The sequence below is a fragment of the Diabrotica undecimpunctata genome, chromosome 5, assembly GCF_040954645.1.
Source record: "Diabrotica undecimpunctata isolate CICGRU chromosome 5, icDiaUnde3, whole genome shotgun sequence".
NCBI lineage: Eukaryota > Metazoa > Arthropoda > Insecta > Coleoptera > Chrysomelidae > Diabrotica > Diabrotica undecimpunctata.
The window spans coordinates 99,266,798-99,286,607 of NC_092807.1; the positions used below are offsets into that span (position 1 = coordinate 99,266,798).

Here is a 19,810-nt window from a genome sequence, read left to right on the forward strand (position 1 = left end):
AAATAAAATCAGGAAAGCCAAAGAAGAATGGATGAGCAGCAACTGTAAGGAACTCGGAGATTTACTAAAAAAACATGACTACTTTAATGCATACAAAAAGATTAAGGAAGTCACAAATATGAAAAAAAAATCACTACAAAAAGTTTCGTAGATGATAACAACCAAATAGTATCTAGTCCAGAAAATGTAGAAGATATCTGGGAAAAATACATCAAAGATCTGTTTGATACCTAATGAGAGAACAGAACCACAAATGAATATAGTACAAGAAACAATACTTGATATATTAACATCGGAAGTTACAAAAACAATCAATACGGCAAAGCCACGAAAAAAGGAGATGATAAAGCTTATCAATGAAGAAAATCTTCAGATGTTAACAATTTAACAAAATATATACCACTGGAATCTTCCCAGAAGACTGGCTTAGATCGACATTTATACCTATACCCAAGAAAAATAAAGCAAATAGATGCTCACAGTTCAGATTAATTAGCCTGATGAGCCATTTTCTGAAAATTTTACGCAAAATTGTTCATCAACGAATATACAGAGAATGCGAAAGAAACCTGAGAGACAATCAATTTGGATTTCGTATGGGGTTTGGTACAAGGGAGGCATTATTTGGCCTCCAGATATTACTACAAAAATGCCGAGATCAGCGAAAAGACGTGTTTCTCCGTTTTATCGACTACGAAAAAGCGTTTGATCGAGTAAAACACACAGAACTCATAGAAACCCTAACACAACATGGTATAGACCATAACACTGTAGCACTTATTAAAAAACTATATTGGGATCAAATTTCGTCGATCAAAATAGACAATCGTCTAACAGCAGAAATGCCAATAAAAGCAGGAGTTCATCAGAGCTGCGTACTTTCTCCACTGTTATTCAATATACATTCCGAAAAGATCTTTCAAAATGCCCTCGAAAATATTGAAGAAGGAATAAAAATCAACGGAGAATACTTAAACAACGTAAGATACGCAGACGACACCGTTATTATTGACGACAGTGCTGAGGGTTTACAACGACTTTTGAATGTGATAACCAGAGAGGGAGATAGCTTGGGACTAAATATAAACACAAATAAAACAAAAGTAATGGCTGTTACACGTGCACAAAATGTCGATATTAATATGTGTATCTATAACAAACATATAGAACCAGTACAAAGATTTCAGTATCGTGGTTGCTGGATAACAAACGATCTTGACCATGAGGTCGAAATACATGCTCGTATAGAATATGCTAGGTCCGCGTTTCAACGAATGAAAAAATTCCTAATAAACTCAACATTATCGTTGGATATCCGATAGCAATTTGTAAAAATGTTTATTTATTCCATATTGCTATACGGAGAGGAAACATGGACTTTCGGAAATACAAGTATAAGTCGTATAGAAGCCTTTGAGATGTGGGTTTTTCGAAGTATGCTGAAGATCTCTTGAACAGAGCACGTGACCAACAACGAGGTGCTAAGAAGAATGGTTACTGAGATAGAACTCCTAAATATTGTAAAAAAAGAGAAAAACGAGTTATCTAGGACATATTTACAGAGGAGAAAAATACAACTTCCTACGACTTATAATGGAAGGGAAAGTAAAAGGAAGAAGAGGTTCAGGAAGAAGAAAGTGGTCCTGGTTGAAGAATGTAAGAGACTGGACACACATTCGATATTAAGAACAGCTCAAGATAGAGAGCAATTTGCTGTAGGTATACCCAACCTTCAGTAATGGAGAAGGCACTTTAAGAAGAAGAATTAGAGTATAGATGTTGTAAAAGTCTCAGATCTTTATCATCTAGTCCAATCATTTCTCGATATTCGAACAGCCTACCATGTTGAACCTTATCACACGCCTTCTTAAAATCTATAAAACAGATAACAGTAAATTGGTTTCTGTACTTCCCATGATCGTTGAAGTAGTGTTAGAATTGAGAACAAAGCTTCCTTTGTTCCCAATCCTTCTCTGAAACCGAATTGTTTATTTCCCATTGTGTCTTCACATTTCTGCTTGATTCTATTAAGAATTATCCTAAGAAGTAGCTTGAGAGCGTGACTCATGAGACGCATTAGCCTAAAGTCTTTACATGATGATGTATTAGGTTGTTTTGAAAGTGAGTTAAATGTAGACTCTAACCATATTCGTGGCAGTGTTCCAGTTTCGTATATGTGGTTATAAATGTTTGTTAGTTCTGAGACATTGTCGTCGTCTAGAAGTTTGAGCCAGTCTGATGGTATTTGGTTAGGAACTGGAGATTTTCCATTTTTGCTTTGTTTGATGGCTTTCTCTACTTCTGCTTTTAAAATACTAGGACCAGTATTCGTATACTTTGTGGTGTTAAGTGGTGGCCTCGTATCCAGGAAGAGCTCTTTTATGTAGTTGGTCCATTCTTCCTTTTTTTCGTTTAAGTCGAGAATAATTTTACCTTTGGAGTTTTTCATAAAGTGAGGAGTTCTTTTTCTCTGGGTGTAGGTAATTTCTTTAGGTTTTTTCTGTATAATAAACTCGTTATGTTTTCCTTGTAGTTCCTCCATCTCACGATATCTCTGTTCCATCCAGGCCTTTTTGCTCGCTTAACCTCGTACCTTATTTGTCAATATATTTCTCTATATCGAGTCTCATCTTTATTTTTACAATTTCTTCTTTGCTGAATAAGGTCTAGTATGTTATCGGTCATCCAATTCTTTTTCTTTACTGGTCTTTTTTCTAATTTCAAAACTTCGTCTGCTATGGTAACCAAAGTAAGTTGTAGAGATGAACACAAAGATATAGATGGCAGCAATAACTTAATTTGGGGAAAATATGGAGATTGCTGGTTTTGCTTCTATGCCCTTCAAAAGTCGTGCTAAATGTTGAAAGATATACAATATATAATTTCAACATTATATTTTCAGAAAAATTCTTGAGATGAACTTGAATTACCTACAATAGGCCAATTGGATGAGAATTTCCGATTTATAACAGACGGCTTTCGAAAAAAAAAGATAACGGGATGATCATCTGAAATAAGACAAAAATCAATTCGATGCTAATAAATACCACAAGGTCCGTTATAATTTTCTACTTTCCAATGCTTCATGCTTACAAAAGATGTACAATTAACTTCCATCAATAATATTTTAGTAAAATATCCCAAGTGCGTTAACTTAGCTTGTTTTTCTTTTTCAAAACTTGTATCACTTATTTTACACTCTATAAATAAAAATAAATAGGGCATAGTAATTTAATTCTACGGTCTTTGTTTCCTTACCTCCTCCATTCTTATAACACAGATACGGAAATCTCCACACATTCCCTAAACCTACGGATAAACTAATGCACGACATCAAAAAATCCAATTTGTTGCCCCAGCCGCCTCTCTCTTCTTCCTCATTCCGATCGGGATTTTTTTCTTCCGGTTTCCCACTAAGAATAAATGGCTTCTTTTCCGGCGGGGCTGTGATTTGCATGTGATCGTCCCAAACGTAGACTTTGTTGGACATTGCGTCTGGAAAACAGAAGACATTAGGTGAGAAAGCTATTTATCTTTGTTTAATACGAGTGGTATGTAGATTTAACATTTTTAATGCGGAAAAAAGGATTTGTTTAAATGAGTATAATAATTCACATTTCTTTATTTTCATTAGCTTATAAAGACGCTATAAAACTCTTTATGTCATAAATTTACATTAAAGAAAATAAAAAAAATTTATTCAAAATATTTTATCTAAGAACAAAACATTGAAAACATTTGTTTTACACATTTCCACAAAAATTATTACAATTTATGTTCACTTTAGCTGTTTCGACAGAGTATCTATCTCAAGTCTACACATTACAATATTTAACTAGGTTAAGGAGGGGAAAACTGGAGAAACATAAATGGAGAACAGCTCCCAAAGGAATGGACGGAGGCATATATGACATCTATATTTAAGAAAAGAGATATACAACGATGCGAAAACTACATAGAAATAAGCGTAATATCATCAATAGGAAGATTATATGAGAAGATACTGCGAGAGAAGATAGAGCAAGCGATAAAAGGGGAAGGTCGGAGAAGATCGGGCAGGCTTCACGGCAGGAACATCATGCATAGACCACATATACACACTGGAAAAACTTTTGGAAAGGAAAAAAGGAAAAAATAGAGATATACATTTGGCATTTGTGGATCTGAGAAATTCGTATGACTCTGTACCAAAGTCGGAACTATGGAAGGCAGAGAATGTACAAATTAGAAATACAGACATAACTCATAGACGCAATCACTACTTGATCGTCTGCAAAGTTTAACGTATATAGGTATTCGTTCCGTACCGGTACTCCCATGCCTTCACATTCTCTTTTCCATATATTTTGAATAGGGTTGGAGATGTGGAAGTGGAACAACCCTGGAGGAGCCCTTTTGTTGTGGCGAAGTCTCCTATGATTCTTGTTCCCATTTTAATAAACAAAATTGTCAAAAATCAAATTGACTACATCCTAATAAAACTCAGATATCGAAACTCAATTCAGGCAGTAAAGGCATATCCAGGAGCAAACGTATCCTCTGATCACAGTTTTCTTAGTGCTAGGTTTCAACTTCAACTAAAAAAGACGCAAAAGAGCCGCAACAACAATAAACTTAACATACAGAAACTAAAGTGAGAAGAAACAAAAGAAAATCTGAAACACGAAATCAACACAAATCTAGATAGAAACCCAAGAAATAATTGCAACGTAGAACAACAGTGGCAATTCTTCAAAACCTCTATATTGGAGCCAAGTAAGAAAGTACTTACAACAACTAAATCTAAGAAAAAAGAATGGATGACCGAGGAAATTCTAGAGTTGATGAATGAAAGGAGAAAAAACAAAACCGTCAATACGGCCCGCTATAAACAGCTTCAAAACCAAATAAGAAGAAAAATTAGGGAGGCTAAAGAAACCTACTTCTCTCAAAAATGTAACGAAATAGAAGAACTGCAAAACAGATATGACAACTTTAATCTACATGAAAAAGTCAAAGAACTAGCCAGAGTAGGAAGTAGAAGAACCTCGAATATATTGCTCGACAAAAATGGTAAGATTATATTGGAGACAGAACAAAAACTACGACGATGGAAAGAGTACATCGAGGAATTATTTCATGACCAGAGAGAAGCTAGTACATCTGTAGATAGAAAACGGGAGATGTAGGCCCAGAGATAACCAAATCAGAGTTTAGTCAGGCATTAAACTCAATGAAAACCAATAAATCTGCTGGTCCAGATAAATTACCAATCGAGCTATTAAAGTTGGTGAATGAGAAAAACCTAGACATAATAGTAGAACTGTTCAACGCTATCTATACTACGGGAATCATCCCTAGAAAAATGTTGAGATCAGCATTTGTGTGTTTGCCAAAGAAAGTGAATGCCAAAGAGTGCAGTGACTATCGAACCATAAGCTTAATGTCACATACCTTGAAAATTCTGTTGAAAATTATCCACGCCAGAATTCACACTAAACTGGAGCTGGATATTAGTGACACACAATATGGGTTCCGCAATGGTATGGGTACCAGAGAGGCACTATTCTCCTTCAACATGCTGACGCAGAGATGTTTGTATGTTAACCGTCCTCTTTACGTCTGTTTTATAGACTGCAATAAAGCTTTTGATAAAGTAAAATATGACCGGCTCATGGAAATTCTAAAAAATAAAAACCTAGATGAAAGAGATTTAAGGCTCATAACAAACCTTTATTACAATCAGCGAGCAATAGTACGAATTGAAAAAGAGACATCTGAAGAAATGGAAATAAAGAGAGGAGTCAGGCAAGGCTGCATACTATCACATCTAATATTTAACGCTTATTCTGAAGAGGTAATTCGAGAAACTCTGGAAGATGAAACAGTCGGCATAAGAAATTAATTAAAATCCTTTGTAAAAGGTATATATTTAAAAACCCAAACGGGCTGTGTTAGACAGAACGTTTTCGGAATACATCATTCCGGCATTCGGCATAAGAGTAAATGGAGTCTTAGTTAACAACATCAGATTGCAGATGATACATTAATAATAGCCGATAGTTTACAAGACCTAGAAAGACTCATAAGTAAAATAGTAATGTATAGTAGGGAGTACGGACTCTCGCTCAATATCAAAAAGACGAAGTTTATGAAAATTTGTAAAAACAACCATAATACTAACGAAATCCTGACAGTAGAAGGCCAGTAGATCAAAAGAGTAAAAAAGTACACTTACTTAGGAACACTTATAACAGAAAATAATGACTACACTGCAGAAATCAAAGTCAGAATCGAAAAAGCACGTTCTAATTTTATAAAAATGAAAAAGGTCCTATGTGGCAAAGATTTAACATTAGCTCTTAAAGTACGCCTAACAAAATGTTACGTATACAGAGTACTATACTATGGAGTGGAATCATGGACGTTAAATCTAGACACAATGAGACTACTTAACGCATTTGAAATGTGGACCTATAGAAGAATTATGAGGATTTCCTGGGTAGATAGAGTTACGAATAATGAAGTACTGAGAAGAATAGGTAAAGAGAAGAAAGTTGAACTTACAATTAAAGAAAGAAAGCTACAGTATCTCGGACATGTGATGCGGGGCGAGAAGTATGGCATCCTGCGACTCATAATGCAAGGAAAGATAGATGGCAGAAGAAGTATCGGAAGAAGACTAATTTCATCGCTCAAGAACCTGAGAGAATGGTTTGGATGCAGCTCAAAACAACTTTTTAGAGCTTGTAACGATCTGCTCTGATCGTTTAACAGTTCGAACCGTGGGAGTGTCAATATTTGCGCATCCACTTCTACAACGTGACGGCGAAGGGAGATTCAGAACGGCTATTTAAGGCGTGTGAATAGCGAAATTAGACAGTCTTGTAGCTAGCGCTCTAGGCTCCCTGACTCGCCGGTGTAGTGAACCAGCTAGACATTCTGGACAGAGATAGTTCCGTATTGAGGATCATACTCTGTCCCTAACCAAGCGGAACCCATCGGTATTGCGTATTGAGCATTACCGTGGATCTGCACAGAACCAACCGGGACAGAGATTTCCGTATTGAGGATCATACTCTGTCCTTAGCCAAGCGGAACCCGTCGGCATTGTGTATTGAACATTGCCGTGGGTCTGCACAGCTAAATATTTTGTTTGCGAGCATATACGGAGCTTTCTCTGAATTGAAGCGAAAGCGAGTATATTAGTAGTACTAATTAGTTTCTTTTCTTTTATAGACGTTTGCCGGGGAATATTCATTCATCGCGGGACCCAGACGGAAACGTAGAATTCATTTTATTTTTGTTTTATAAGTATACAACGTAGAATTCCTTTTTTTAGTTTTTATTTATTGTATATATATACTTAATAGATTTATTTTTATTTCAAACCTGTATTTTACTGAGTCTGTCGCCCCGAAAGAGCAACCCATCACAAACTGGCGCCCGAGCAAAAATTAATAACATGCCGACAGATAAAGACACAGACTCAGTAACAGGTACGTCGTGGATAAACCGACTTTGCAAAGAGGAATTGCAGAGCGAGGCCGAAAAATACGGCTTAGATCCCAAGGGAACCGTCGACGAATTGAGAACACGACTCAGAACCTATTTTAAAAATCGCGAGGAAGCGACAGGAACAATCCCAAAAGAAAAAATGTCCAAGGGAACAGAATCCGACACACTGACCCAGGAAATTTTGGGCATTCGAAGACAATTACAGGAGTTAGCAATAACGAAACAAATGGGGCAACCAGAATTGCTAAATCAAGTACGAAAGTGGAACACACACTTCGACAAGAAACATTCGGATGCAATAGAATTCTTAGAGAGGATAGACGAATTAAGCTTGGCCTACGAGATCGATAAACAAGATCTGCTAAAAGCATTACCAGAATTATTAGGAGACCACGCTTTGTTATGGTACAGAAACAATAACAAAAATTGGAAGTCATGGACAGATTTCAGCGAAGATTTTAAAAAAGCTTTCTATCCCAGGGGATATTTGCTACAACTAGAAGAGCAAATCCGAAACAGAAAACAGAGACAAAACGAACCAGTAGATAGATATATCACGGAAATTCAAACATTAATCAGACGAGAAGGATCTTTTTCTAAAAACCAAGAACTCGAAAGGATATACAAAAATTTGTTACCAGAATATAAGCTTTATGCTCGCCGCCGGGATTTCGGAAACTTAGCCGAATTACAGGATTTAGCCCAGGAATACGAAGCTCTAGAAGACGAAAAGACCCGAGCAAATAAGATTTGCCGTGGAAACTGGAGACGCACGGACCAAGCAGAGTACGATGCGAAAACGGCATGCTTTAGATGCAAGATGCCAGGTCACAGCCGTAAAAACCGCAAAAACCCATGGAAAAAGTTTTGTTCGCGTTGCGGCAGAGAAGGAGTTTACAGCAGCGACTGCTGTTTCAGGCGTCAGGGAAACGAATTACAGACTGGAGAAACAAGGAGTCGTCCCAGTCTGTAAAACAAGATTCGACTCCATTCGTTTTCGCCGTTACACAGCCAGCAAGCAATGACATTCGACTATTCGCATCACTAAAAATAGGGCAAAGAACATACAGAGCGCTCATCGACACAGGAACTACTAAAAATTACGTCGGGGATAGAATAGCTCAGATATACAAGGACTCTCTAGATAGCTACAGCGGGAGAACAAGACTAGCAAATGGAGCGTCAATTGAGCTTAACCAGAAGTTGACAATTGAATGCGAGATCGATAAGTTACAAACCCGACAAACATTCATAGTAATGCCAGGGTTGACGGAAGATGCATTACTAGGAGTGGAATTCCTCAGGAACCATTCTATCGAACTTAAATTCGATAAACATACGACCAAACAATACATACAACATCAAGAAGAGACATGTAACACTTTAAAAGACTCCACTCAAAATACGGATTTAGAAAGGTTCCTAAGAAAAGAACTAAGGGAGTTTGAGAACATAACAGGACCCACCAACTTAATAAGACACGAAATAAAATTGAAGAAAAAGTGCGATCCAGTCAAGCAGCCTTATAGGCGGCACAATCCCGCAATGCTACAGATCATCAACCAAGAAGTGGACAAGATGTTAAAAGAAGGAACCATCGAACCCTCCACAAGTGGTTGGAGTTCACCGATTGTACTAGTTAGGAAAAAGGATAACTCGTACAGATTTTGCATTGACTTTAGAAAAGTCAACGAACTATCAGATAAGGACGCATATCCGTTACCCAGAATATCGGAAATTCTGGATAGACTTAAGGAAGCAAATTTTATATCGACCCTCGATTTGAAACAGGGATATTTTCAAATACCCCTAGAAGAAACAAGCCGCCCAGTAACAGCATTCAGCGTACCCGGAAAAGGCCATTTTCAGTTCAAAACCACCCCATTCGGACTGCATTCCGCAGGAGCCACTTTCCAACGCCTACTGGATAAGGTAATACCTCCCGATATGGAGTTCGCGTTTGCCTACTTGGATGATATCGTAGTAATATCTAAAACGCTCCAAGAGCATTTAAATCACCTACATGAAGTTTTCCGAAGACTGAAAGAAGCCAGATTACAGCTGAACTTCGAGAAATGCACGTTTCGCCAGTCAGAACTCAGATACTTAGGACATGTGGTTGGAGCAGAAGGAATAAAAACCGACCCGGAGAAAACCAACGCTATAACCGGACTTACAGCACCGAGAAATGTGCGTCAACTCCGCCGGTTCCTAGGAATAACATCATGGTACCGCCGATTCATAGAGAACTATTCGACAATAGCAGGACCGCTAAACATGCTTCTGAAGAAGAAGATAAGATGGAAATGGACCGATAAGCAGGAAAACGCGTTTGAAGAGCTAAAATCAAAACTTACATCGGCCCCAGTATTAGCATGCCCCGATTTTTCGAAAACATTTTACCTGCAAACAGATGCGTCGAACTGTGGACTTGGAGTTGCACTAACACAGAAATACGACGGCCAGGATAAAGTAATTGCATATGCTAGTCGAACCCTCACACCAGCCGAGACAAAATATTCCACAACGGAAAAAGAATGTCTATCCATCGTGTACGGGATAAAGCAAATGAGGCCGTATATAGAAGGATACAATTTTAAGGTCATATCAGACCATCAGTCCCTCAAATGGCTAAAGAACCTTAAAAACCCGTCAGGTCGGTTAGCCAGGTGGAGTTTAGAACTGCAACAGTACGATTTCGAGGTAATATATAGAAAGGGAGTCCTCAACAAGGTAGCAGATGCTTTGTCACGACAACCACAACAAAACCAGAGCGAAGAACCAGAGTCGGAATTATTAGCATCAGAACTGGAATCATGCAGTTGGTACGATAATTTATATAGGAATGTACTCCAGAACCCAGACGATTTCCCGGATTTACAAATATCAAACGAGAAATTATATAAACACGTTTGGAGCAGCCGTAATTTAGCCGACCCAGAGTTTAATAACCCATGGAAATTATGCGTACCAAGATATAAAAGGAAAGATATTTTGGAGGAAAATCATGACTCGACCAAAGCAGGCCACTTAGGAATTGCAAAAACGATTTGCCGAATAGCGCAAAAGTACTATTGGCCTAAGATGTTTAAACAAATTGCAGACTACGTTAGAGCCTGTACGAAGTGCCTCCAATATAAACCGTCTCAAATGCAACCAGCCGGGAAAATGCAACCGTCCACTGTAGAAAAGCCTTGGCATACTGTCTCAGTTGATTTAATGGGACCATTCCCAAGATCTGCAAAAGGAAACATTTTCTTAATAGTCGTGCAAGACCGGTTTACCAAATGGGTCGTCGCCCAGCCAATAAGAGCAGCATCTACGAACTCAATCATCGACACTCTACGATCAAAAGTAGTCATGCAATTCGGTATCCCGAAGAAAATCATCTCGGACAACGGCGCGCAATTTACAAGCGGAAATTTTAAGGCGTTCCTAAAGTCCTATAACATAAATCACATTCTAACACCGCCGTACTCACCTCAATGCAATCCAGTAGAACGAATGAACAAAGTACTGAAAACGATGATAGCTACTTACGTGGAGGATAACCATAAAGACTGGGACAAATTCATACCAGAATTCTGCTACGCCATAAATTCGTCAAGACACGATTCAACAGGATTTTCACCAGCGCTTCTTAATTTCGGAAGGGAATTAGACACAACAGAGGCGACAAATGGACAAGATATACAGGGGTATGCAGAAAACTTAAACAAGTTAGAAGCGTTAAGAGAACTAGCAAAAGTGCACATGGAACACGCTTTCGAGGACCAGAAGAAACATTACGATCTAAGACGAAGAGACTGGCAGCCACATCCAGGAGATCGAGTCATGAAAAAGGAACACCATCTATCATCGGCTAGTGCAGCTTTCACCAGCAAACTAGCGCCGAAGTACTCAGGACCATACATAGTAACGTCAGTGATATCACCAGTAATAGTAAAACTGAAATTGGCCGATAGTAGTAGCCGCAAGCAGATGACGGCGCATGTAAAAGATTTAAAACCGTGGGGAGGAAAATTGTGATAAAGATACCGAGAGGGATAGATGATATCACAAGGCTGTAGACACCATATATACAAAAAAAAAGGTATGTTACTTTTTTTTTTTTTTTTCAAAGAGAAGGGGGTGTAACGATCTGCTCTGATCGTTTAACAGTTCGAACCGTGGGAGTGTCAATATTTGCGCATCCACTTCTACAACGTGACGGCGAAGGGAGATTCAGAACGGCTATTTAAGGCGTGTGAATAGCGAAATTAGACAGTCTTGTAGCTAGCGCTCTAGGCTCCCTGACTCGCCGGTGTAGTGAACCAGCTAGACATTCTGGACAGAGATAGTTCCGTATTGAGGATCATACTCTGTCCCTAACCAAGCGGAACCCATCGGTATTGCGTATTGAGCATTACCGTGGATCTGCACAGAACCAACCGGGACAGAGATTTCCGTATTGAGGATCATACTCTGTCCTTAGCCAAGCGGAACCCGTCGGCACTGTGTATTGAACATTGCCGTGGGTCTGCACAGCTAAATATTTTGTTTGCGAGCATATACGGAGCTTTCTCTGAATTGAAGCGAAAGCGAGTATATTAGTAGTACTAATTAGTTTCTTTTCTTTTATAGACGTTTGCCGGGGAATATTCATTCATCGCGGGACCCAGACGGAAACGTAGAATTCATTTTATTTTTGTTTTATAAGTATACAACGTAGAATTCCTTTTTTTAGTTTTTATTTATTGTATATATATACTTAATAGATTTATTTTTATTTCAAACCTGTATTTTACTGAGTCTGTCGCCCCGAAAGAGCAACCCATCACAAGCTACTGCCTCAAAAATTAAAATAGCTATGATGATTGCCAACCTCCGTAGCGGAGATGGTACCTGAAGAAGAAGTTAGAAGTATTATGACATATGGGTCTGAAAATTGGATTATAAACACAGCAGTAAGGTAGTAGCAACAGAGATGGAATGCCTGCGAAAATGCTGTAGAGTAACAAGAATGGATAGTAATCGATAGAAGTAATGGCGAAATAAAGCAAAAAACATCAATAGAAACAGACATACTAACATATATAGAATAAAAAGACTAAAGTGGTATGGACATGTAAGAAGAACTAGCGACAGCAGATGAATAAAGAGAATAACCGAATGGAGCCCCATAACAAGGAGGAAAAGAGGACGACACCGAAGATCCTGGAGGAATGAAGTAGACGACGTCATGAGTAAGAGAGGTGTAAACGATGGAGAATGAGACAACAGAGAGAGATGGAAACAGTTGAGCGAGGGAAGGCAGGGAATATTGTAGAATTAGGGAATATATATATATATATATATATATATATATATATATATATATATATATATTGTTCTGAAGCTATTTTCTTGTGGTATGTTTAAGTAATTACTATTTAAATGGGAATAAACCACAATTAAAGGTTAATTAGATTAAATACAACATTAGAGAATGTTTGTATTTTGAGAGCGATTTCCGAAGTGGAAATTTAAACGTCAATAACCGTACTTTAACCTTAAATTGTGGCTTATTCCTATTTAAATAGTAGTTATATATATATATATATATATATATATAACAAAAGAAGATAAAAAATAATGACAAAAGAAGACACAAACACAAAAAGCTCACCGAGAGTAATAAATCTAAAAGAAAAAAGAGATTGATTTTTTTTGATAGTACTTAGAAGTGTTATAACAGAATCAAAAGACTTACTATGACAACCAAAAATCATTATCTAACATTCGAAAACCAAAATACCCACCGTAAAGCACTTTCTTTTTGCAGTTCGTCATTTTCACAGTACTTTAATACGATGGTAACTAATTACTATACTAAAAAGTAATTTCATTTCGACGAGAATTGGATCTTTAATTATTCACGCTATATTTAAACTTGGCGAATGTCAAGATCATACGAGGCTTACGTCAAATTTAGAATATATAGACTTTTAATAAAAGCTTCAGAAATATTTATTTTCGTGAAATTCCGTTACTGCTGAATGGTATTTTTTGAAAATTGCCAGTGGATATATTTTGCGGTATTAATGTCCACGTGAATATTTTCTGTTAGCATTCATCGCAGGATGAATTTTATTACAGACAATTTGATACAAAGTAAAATTCTCTACATGTGAATAGATGTTTTATATCTTTTATATCTCTACTGTGTTTTGGTACGTTTCGTTTCGAGTTGTATTAGTATATAGTATATTGTACAATAAGCATAAAACATTTTTTGCGATGTACATTAAAGCATATCTTTTAATATACTTAAAAATATTTTAAAATTCAGTAATTGAACAGAAAGAAGCGATAGATTCTACACTTTAAAATATTGCGATTACAGCCAACTTGCTTGAATACAATGTTGATATAAAGAGAGATACAGGGTGTTAAAGTTGAAATTTAAAATTTTATTTTTGGCTATAACTTTCATGTTTGTGGACATTTATGTATAAAAATTTATATCTGGGGGCTTTTGAGTATGGGGAAATACAATGTGATGCATACTTTGATGTAGGTGATCAGCTGCATAATTATTCTTAGTTGTGATATTTGTTTCTATTCATTTCTATTAATCACTGGCATTTGTATTATCTAGTTTATTTTGGTTTATTAAAGAAAAGCAAAAAATACCTATGCATATTAACTTTTCTAATATCGATATGAGAGATATGATTGCTATTTATTCCTCTTTTTATTCTTCCTTCTTCTATGAGGGCTTTAAAGCCTGTTTCTTCTTCAATATTGTAACGATGTACTGAAAGTCCTACAGCAACAGCGTTCAACAGTTCGAACCGTGGGAGTGTCGATAATCACGCATCCACTTCCACGGCAAGACGACGAGGTGGGGTCCAGCAGGGATCTAGAACACTGCCAATATTTTTTTATCAAATTTAAAATTATGCCGCTACCTAGTCTGTTGATATTTAAAGTTCTAACTGAAATTCACAGAAAACAGAAAATTTAATAAAGCGGTCTGATGTCCATGCTCATAATACGCGAAACTGTCACTACCTACGAACAAATCGCTGTAGATTAAGTATTTCAGAAAAAATTGTCTTAATTATAACTATTACAATATTATACCAAGAAGTATAAAACACCTAAGCTGTAATAGTTTCCATAAAGTTATAAAAAAAATCTTCTAAAGCATTGTGTTTACTGCTCAGAAGAATATATACTCATTGCAGAACATTCACTGAGCTGCTTACCGTAACTTTGCCATAAATCTTTTATGTTTAATATATGTTCTTGTTTGTATATAATTATTTAAGTTACGTTTTATTTTCGTTTTTTTAATACTATGTATTATTATATTTTTTGACTTGCTACAAACAATATTTGTATCTGTTATGTAGTTAAATACATACTCTACTTTACTTTACTCTACAAATTTTATTGAGTATTGATTTCGCGCGCGTAACTGACATTCAAAATTGACGTTCGCTTGAACCGTTATTTCTGATCATCGAGTTAGAATCTATGGAGAGGGCATCACGTGACTAAAAACGACCTACTTCGGCCATATTGTTATGATCGTTTTGACAGATCGTGTATGATTGTTTACGTTTGTAGTTTTCGAATATTTTTAGTTTTATAATACTTTTATAAAAACTGAAATATTATATTGTGATAGTGCATAATAATGGTTTCTTGTTCTCAACGTACTTGCAGTAGCAGAAGCAATGTTAAGAAAAAATCTTCAGGAATAACGTTCCATGTTAGTATACAAAATGTAAAGAAAGTAATGGCCCGTACTTCAGAAAATAAATTAATATTATTCATAAAAAATCTTATAAGTAAGGTAGATCGTGCTATTCTTGAAAATACTGAAATATCTTTATCCTAAATATCTTAAAATTTCTTATTATCTACTGCAACATAATTATTTTTATTTCTACACAGTATTTCCATTGTGATATTCGGCAGATATTCAATGTTGTTTCTTTAATAATAACTTTTCAAACTTTGTTAATTGAACTAAATTTTTAATTGTCAGTTAATTTGTAGTTATCAAATATGTATATAAGTTGTAAAACGAACGTATTTCTTTTATACTTATAGGTATGCCGTGTATTTATTTTACCCTTTAAAATATTATTATTTATATTATTATCTCTTTCAGATACAACTTGTTATTTGACTGTATTAATTTATTTTTAAGTCATAATTTATTAAAAATGTATTGCACTTTTTTTAGATTATGATTAAATCTTCTGAATAACTAGTCATATTTGTATAGTAGTTTTAATATAATTGAGTCAGGCCCTGATCCCACCGCCATATTGGTGTGATCGTTAGCCTCACCTACTGACGCCGTTTTTAATATAAACGTTAATATGCTCATAGCTTCTTCATATATTCTAACTCGATGTTTCTGAGAGAACGGTTCATTCTACATAAAAAATGCTAATAATTTTTTTTGTTTAAAATTATCTTAACTACATTTTTTTATTTGAAAGATTTCTTTCTATGGTGTGCAGATTCTTGGTTATCGATTTTTTTAGCGTCCTAAAATTGACATTTTTGGCGAAATTTAACTTGTTCGTATGATTCTTAGAGGTTCACTGGCATTTTTGTGTCTGACGACTAGAATATAGTATTTAAGCCCGTTGCGGGATCGGAAGATAACGTCAGTTTGAATAATGTTTTTTTTTTTTGTTTTTGTGTAATTACCAATTGCAACTTTTCCGCAAACACTGAATTTCCAACTAGACTTTTTCCGCTCCACCCTAATAGACAAACAGTGGTGACTGCAGTGGTGACTATTTAGATCTGTGTATCACTATCCGTCTTTATGAGGATATCACTTTTTCGACTGATAAATAATTTTTCGTTCGATATATTTGTATTCTGATCTCAATATTTTTTTTTATTATTAACTCCATTGAGTACAACAATCTGCCCATTGGGCATTAAGCATTTGGTGTGGTAAAAATGCAGACATGTAGAGAGTTACTCCAGTGAGTAACCTCTTTACAATTCTTAAATTAAAATTTTAATAGTTTGAATACACTTATTATGTTCAGTTGGAAAGTCGGACGGCAATTACCGTTTTAGTCTTTGCACTTAAAAGACGTTCCGCACATTTAGTTGTCCAGCAAACGCATTAGGATGCACTAGCACTCGTTCACAGTATTTAGCACCTTGTTTTGGAATATCTGTAAGATGTTTGTATTGGAGACGCTAGCAGTGCCCCATAGCTGAATTCCATAAGTTTATATGGGCTTGAGGATGGACTTGCAGAGTAAAATTTTGTTATCCAAAGATAGTTTTGAATTGCGTCCAATGACCCAATACATATTTCTCAATTTAAGTCCAAGCTGTTTTCGTTTGTTAATGTTTGGGAAAGTATGTACTATTATTTTCATATTTTTACATTTAATATTTTTCTGTTACGGTACTGTAATGTGATCTAATTCAATGCTGTATTCTAACGACTCTGTCTAAATATATTGGTTCCTGTTATTTCGTAAAAATGTTAAACTGGCTATCTCATGTATTATGTTTTAAGTACGGAGAATTTGACTTCTCTTTTGTATTATGTGTCACAAATATGCACACAAGTGTACGGTTTCGTATTACGGTCACAATTAACTTAAATTATCGCCACTCAAAATCGCAACACAATAGAGTGATTTATTGGTATACCCTCTTGCTAACAACCGCTTCGAAGCGTGGCCATAGGGTGGTTTTCTGACCTGACGATCTCAAGACACACACTTCATCCCAAGACAGCGAACGAAACGCGCCGAGTTTTTGTCTCTCCTCCTATTAGCCTCGGCGTCCCAGGCGTCGTGATGCACCCCTACCAAATCTTCAGTCTGTTGCGAATACATCATTATTTCAAAAGGTAAGTCTATATTCTTTGTACAGACAACAATAATGAGTAAGACCAGTTAATTTCTTAATTTATTTACAGTTGTATTTGCTATTTTTCGCTAATTTATTTACAAACAAAATATTGCATTTTTTCTTCATTATTATTTATCTAATATCATTTAACCAGCGACCTCTTAAGTTTTATACAAAACAGTTAAATATATGTTTTTTCCAAGATAGACGGCGATCCAAGTGCATGCCAACATATTTAGCGTCCTCGGATTGAGGAATTAGACAATTATCAATATATACATTAGATTTGATGCGCAATACTTTCATCAATTCCTGAATTTTATTTAGGTTTGATTGAAGATTTCTTAATGCTGTTGATGGATCTGTGTGGAATGCCAGGATAGCAGTGTCATCTGCATACGTTGCAACAGTAGTAGTACTAGATGTTGGAATGTCCGCTGTATATAAAAGATATAGAATGGGGCCGAAAACGCTGCCTTTTGGGATGCCTGAGTGAATAGGATATATCTTAGTGTACTCGGTACCGTGCTTCACCAGGAAGTGTCTATTTTCTATGTAGGATTTTAAGAGCTGGAAGTAATGATAGGGTAGGAGTTTCTTTAATATTATTTGTAGTCCTATGTGCCATACCTTGTCAAAAGCCTGAGATATGTCAAAGAAAGTAGCAGAACAGTATCTTTTGGCGTTAAAATCCTTGTTTATTTGGTTGACTATCTCAATATAAATTCAGAAATATTCAGTGCCTTTACTCCAAGGAATTTTTTAAGTAAATTTTAGCATATCCTGTGAGAAACCTTTTTAAAGTCTCTAAAAGAGGCATGTATCTTTTGACTAACATCCAAGTTCGAGGGATTTGAATCAAAATAAGATGATATTATGGAAATTCATGCTGGTTTGTATGTCAAGGACAAATCGTTTAGCGTGAAAGCTTGGAGTCATGGTATTATCTTCGAAAGAAGGCTATGTTTTTGAACAAGGTCGAGTTATACCCTGTGAAGAATTTCCTGGCTGAAAAATCTACGCACATTCACACAAGAATACCTCGTGTGTTTTTTGTTCGAATTATGTGTTGCTCTGTCGGTTAGTCCTGGAACATTGCGTGGATTAGTCACTGCGCAGGTTTAAACCAATGAAGTTATTTTAGTCAGTTTCTAAATTATCTTATGATCTTATTATTTCTAACTTTAAAGTTGTAAAATGAGAATTCTATTTTTTTTTTGTTCTAGAGATAGCTGAAAACTTTGCCAATAAGTAAATCACTACGTCAGTTGGTCGACGTTCGATTATTTTCTTTTTAAATGATGTTTTTAGTTAAGGTTGGAAATATTGGTGTATGAAATAAAAATAGTTTTTGGCACCAGTCTGTGTAAAAATAATTTGGAGAAATGTAGTTGACAATCAAATAATCAATCAACTCAGAAACTTTATTCTGGTCATTGGCTAGTATGTTTGCTTTTGTGTTCACATGGTTTTAGTTATATTGAAAGTGGATATTTGTAGCATAAAGTGACCTCTAATTATAAATTTATAATAAACAATTGTAAGAATAATAAGATCTTTCATATAAATAAAAAAAAATTCATAAGAAACATTCACTATTGGGAAATATCCTCTCTTTCGAATTATTAAGGATATATTTATTTTTTTAAATCTACTGGTTTATTTTTTTGTTAATCCTTATCAGTCCTTTGACTGATGTTAGTTTTATTTATTTAATTAAAAGAAGCCACTCAAAAACAAAGATCTTAACATACAGAATTTTAGTATTTTCGGTTCTACTTTCAGGAAAACGTGCGAATTTCAATCATTATCCTTATGAATCATACACTTAAATGCAGTTTAGAGTTTGCAATTTCATGAGTACGCGAGAAACACTTTTTCACTTGTTCAAACCTGCTTCAAAGATGTCATATCGTCATCTACGACGTTTACGTTTGCTTTATTCAATACGCCAAAGTGTTTGACGGTTGTTAACATCAGAAGATGACCACCGCCCTACAAAGAGTAGAAACGAATCAGAAGAACATTCGAATAATCACGAATTTGTACTGGAACCAGTGTGTTTAAGTTAAAGGCAAGTTGACGGACCATGTAGAAATCATACGAGGAGCAAGACACAACTATGTGCTCTCACCGACTCTTTTTAATATCCACAAGGAAACTAAGTTCCTGTATTTGGCTGTATACCATATATTAAAAAAAAATTTGAATAAAATCCTTTATAAAAAGGTATATAAAAAACCCAGTTGGGCTATGTTAAATTGACAAAACGTTTTCCGAATAAGTATTCCATCATCAGTGTCCTAAAAAAAAGTATTTAACCACTTAATTAAAAAGAACATAAAATAATTTAAGTTTTGACTAAGGTTAATGTAAAATGTGGTTAATACTTACTAGTTAATACATGGATGTAGCCACTAAATATGTGGGTAAAAAC

General features: G+C 35.7%; 1 protein-coding gene across 4 annotated transcripts in view; it reads right to left on the minus strand.

Annotated features, from left to right (window-relative positions):
- LOC140441542 (sodium- and chloride-dependent GABA transporter 1-like) overlaps positions 1–19,810 on the minus strand; it is a 127,521-nt gene that overhangs the window by 57,411 nt on the left and 50,300 nt on the right. For 2 of the 4 annotated variants that reach the window (XM_072532331.1, XM_072532328.1), the window contains exons 1-2: positions 13,278–13,373; positions 3,259–3,495 (exon numbers count right to left, since the gene is read on the minus strand). In XM_072532331.1, the coding sequence (XP_072388432.1) occupies positions 3,259–3,495; positions 13,278–13,308 (268 nt within the window). In that variant the 5' untranslated portion in view covers positions 13,309–13,373. Of the gene's footprint in view, positions 1–3,258; positions 3,496–5,433; positions 5,592–13,277; positions 13,374–19,810 lie in introns of those variants that run through there. The other 2 variants (XM_072532330.1, XM_072532329.1) reach the window with 2 other exon arrangements.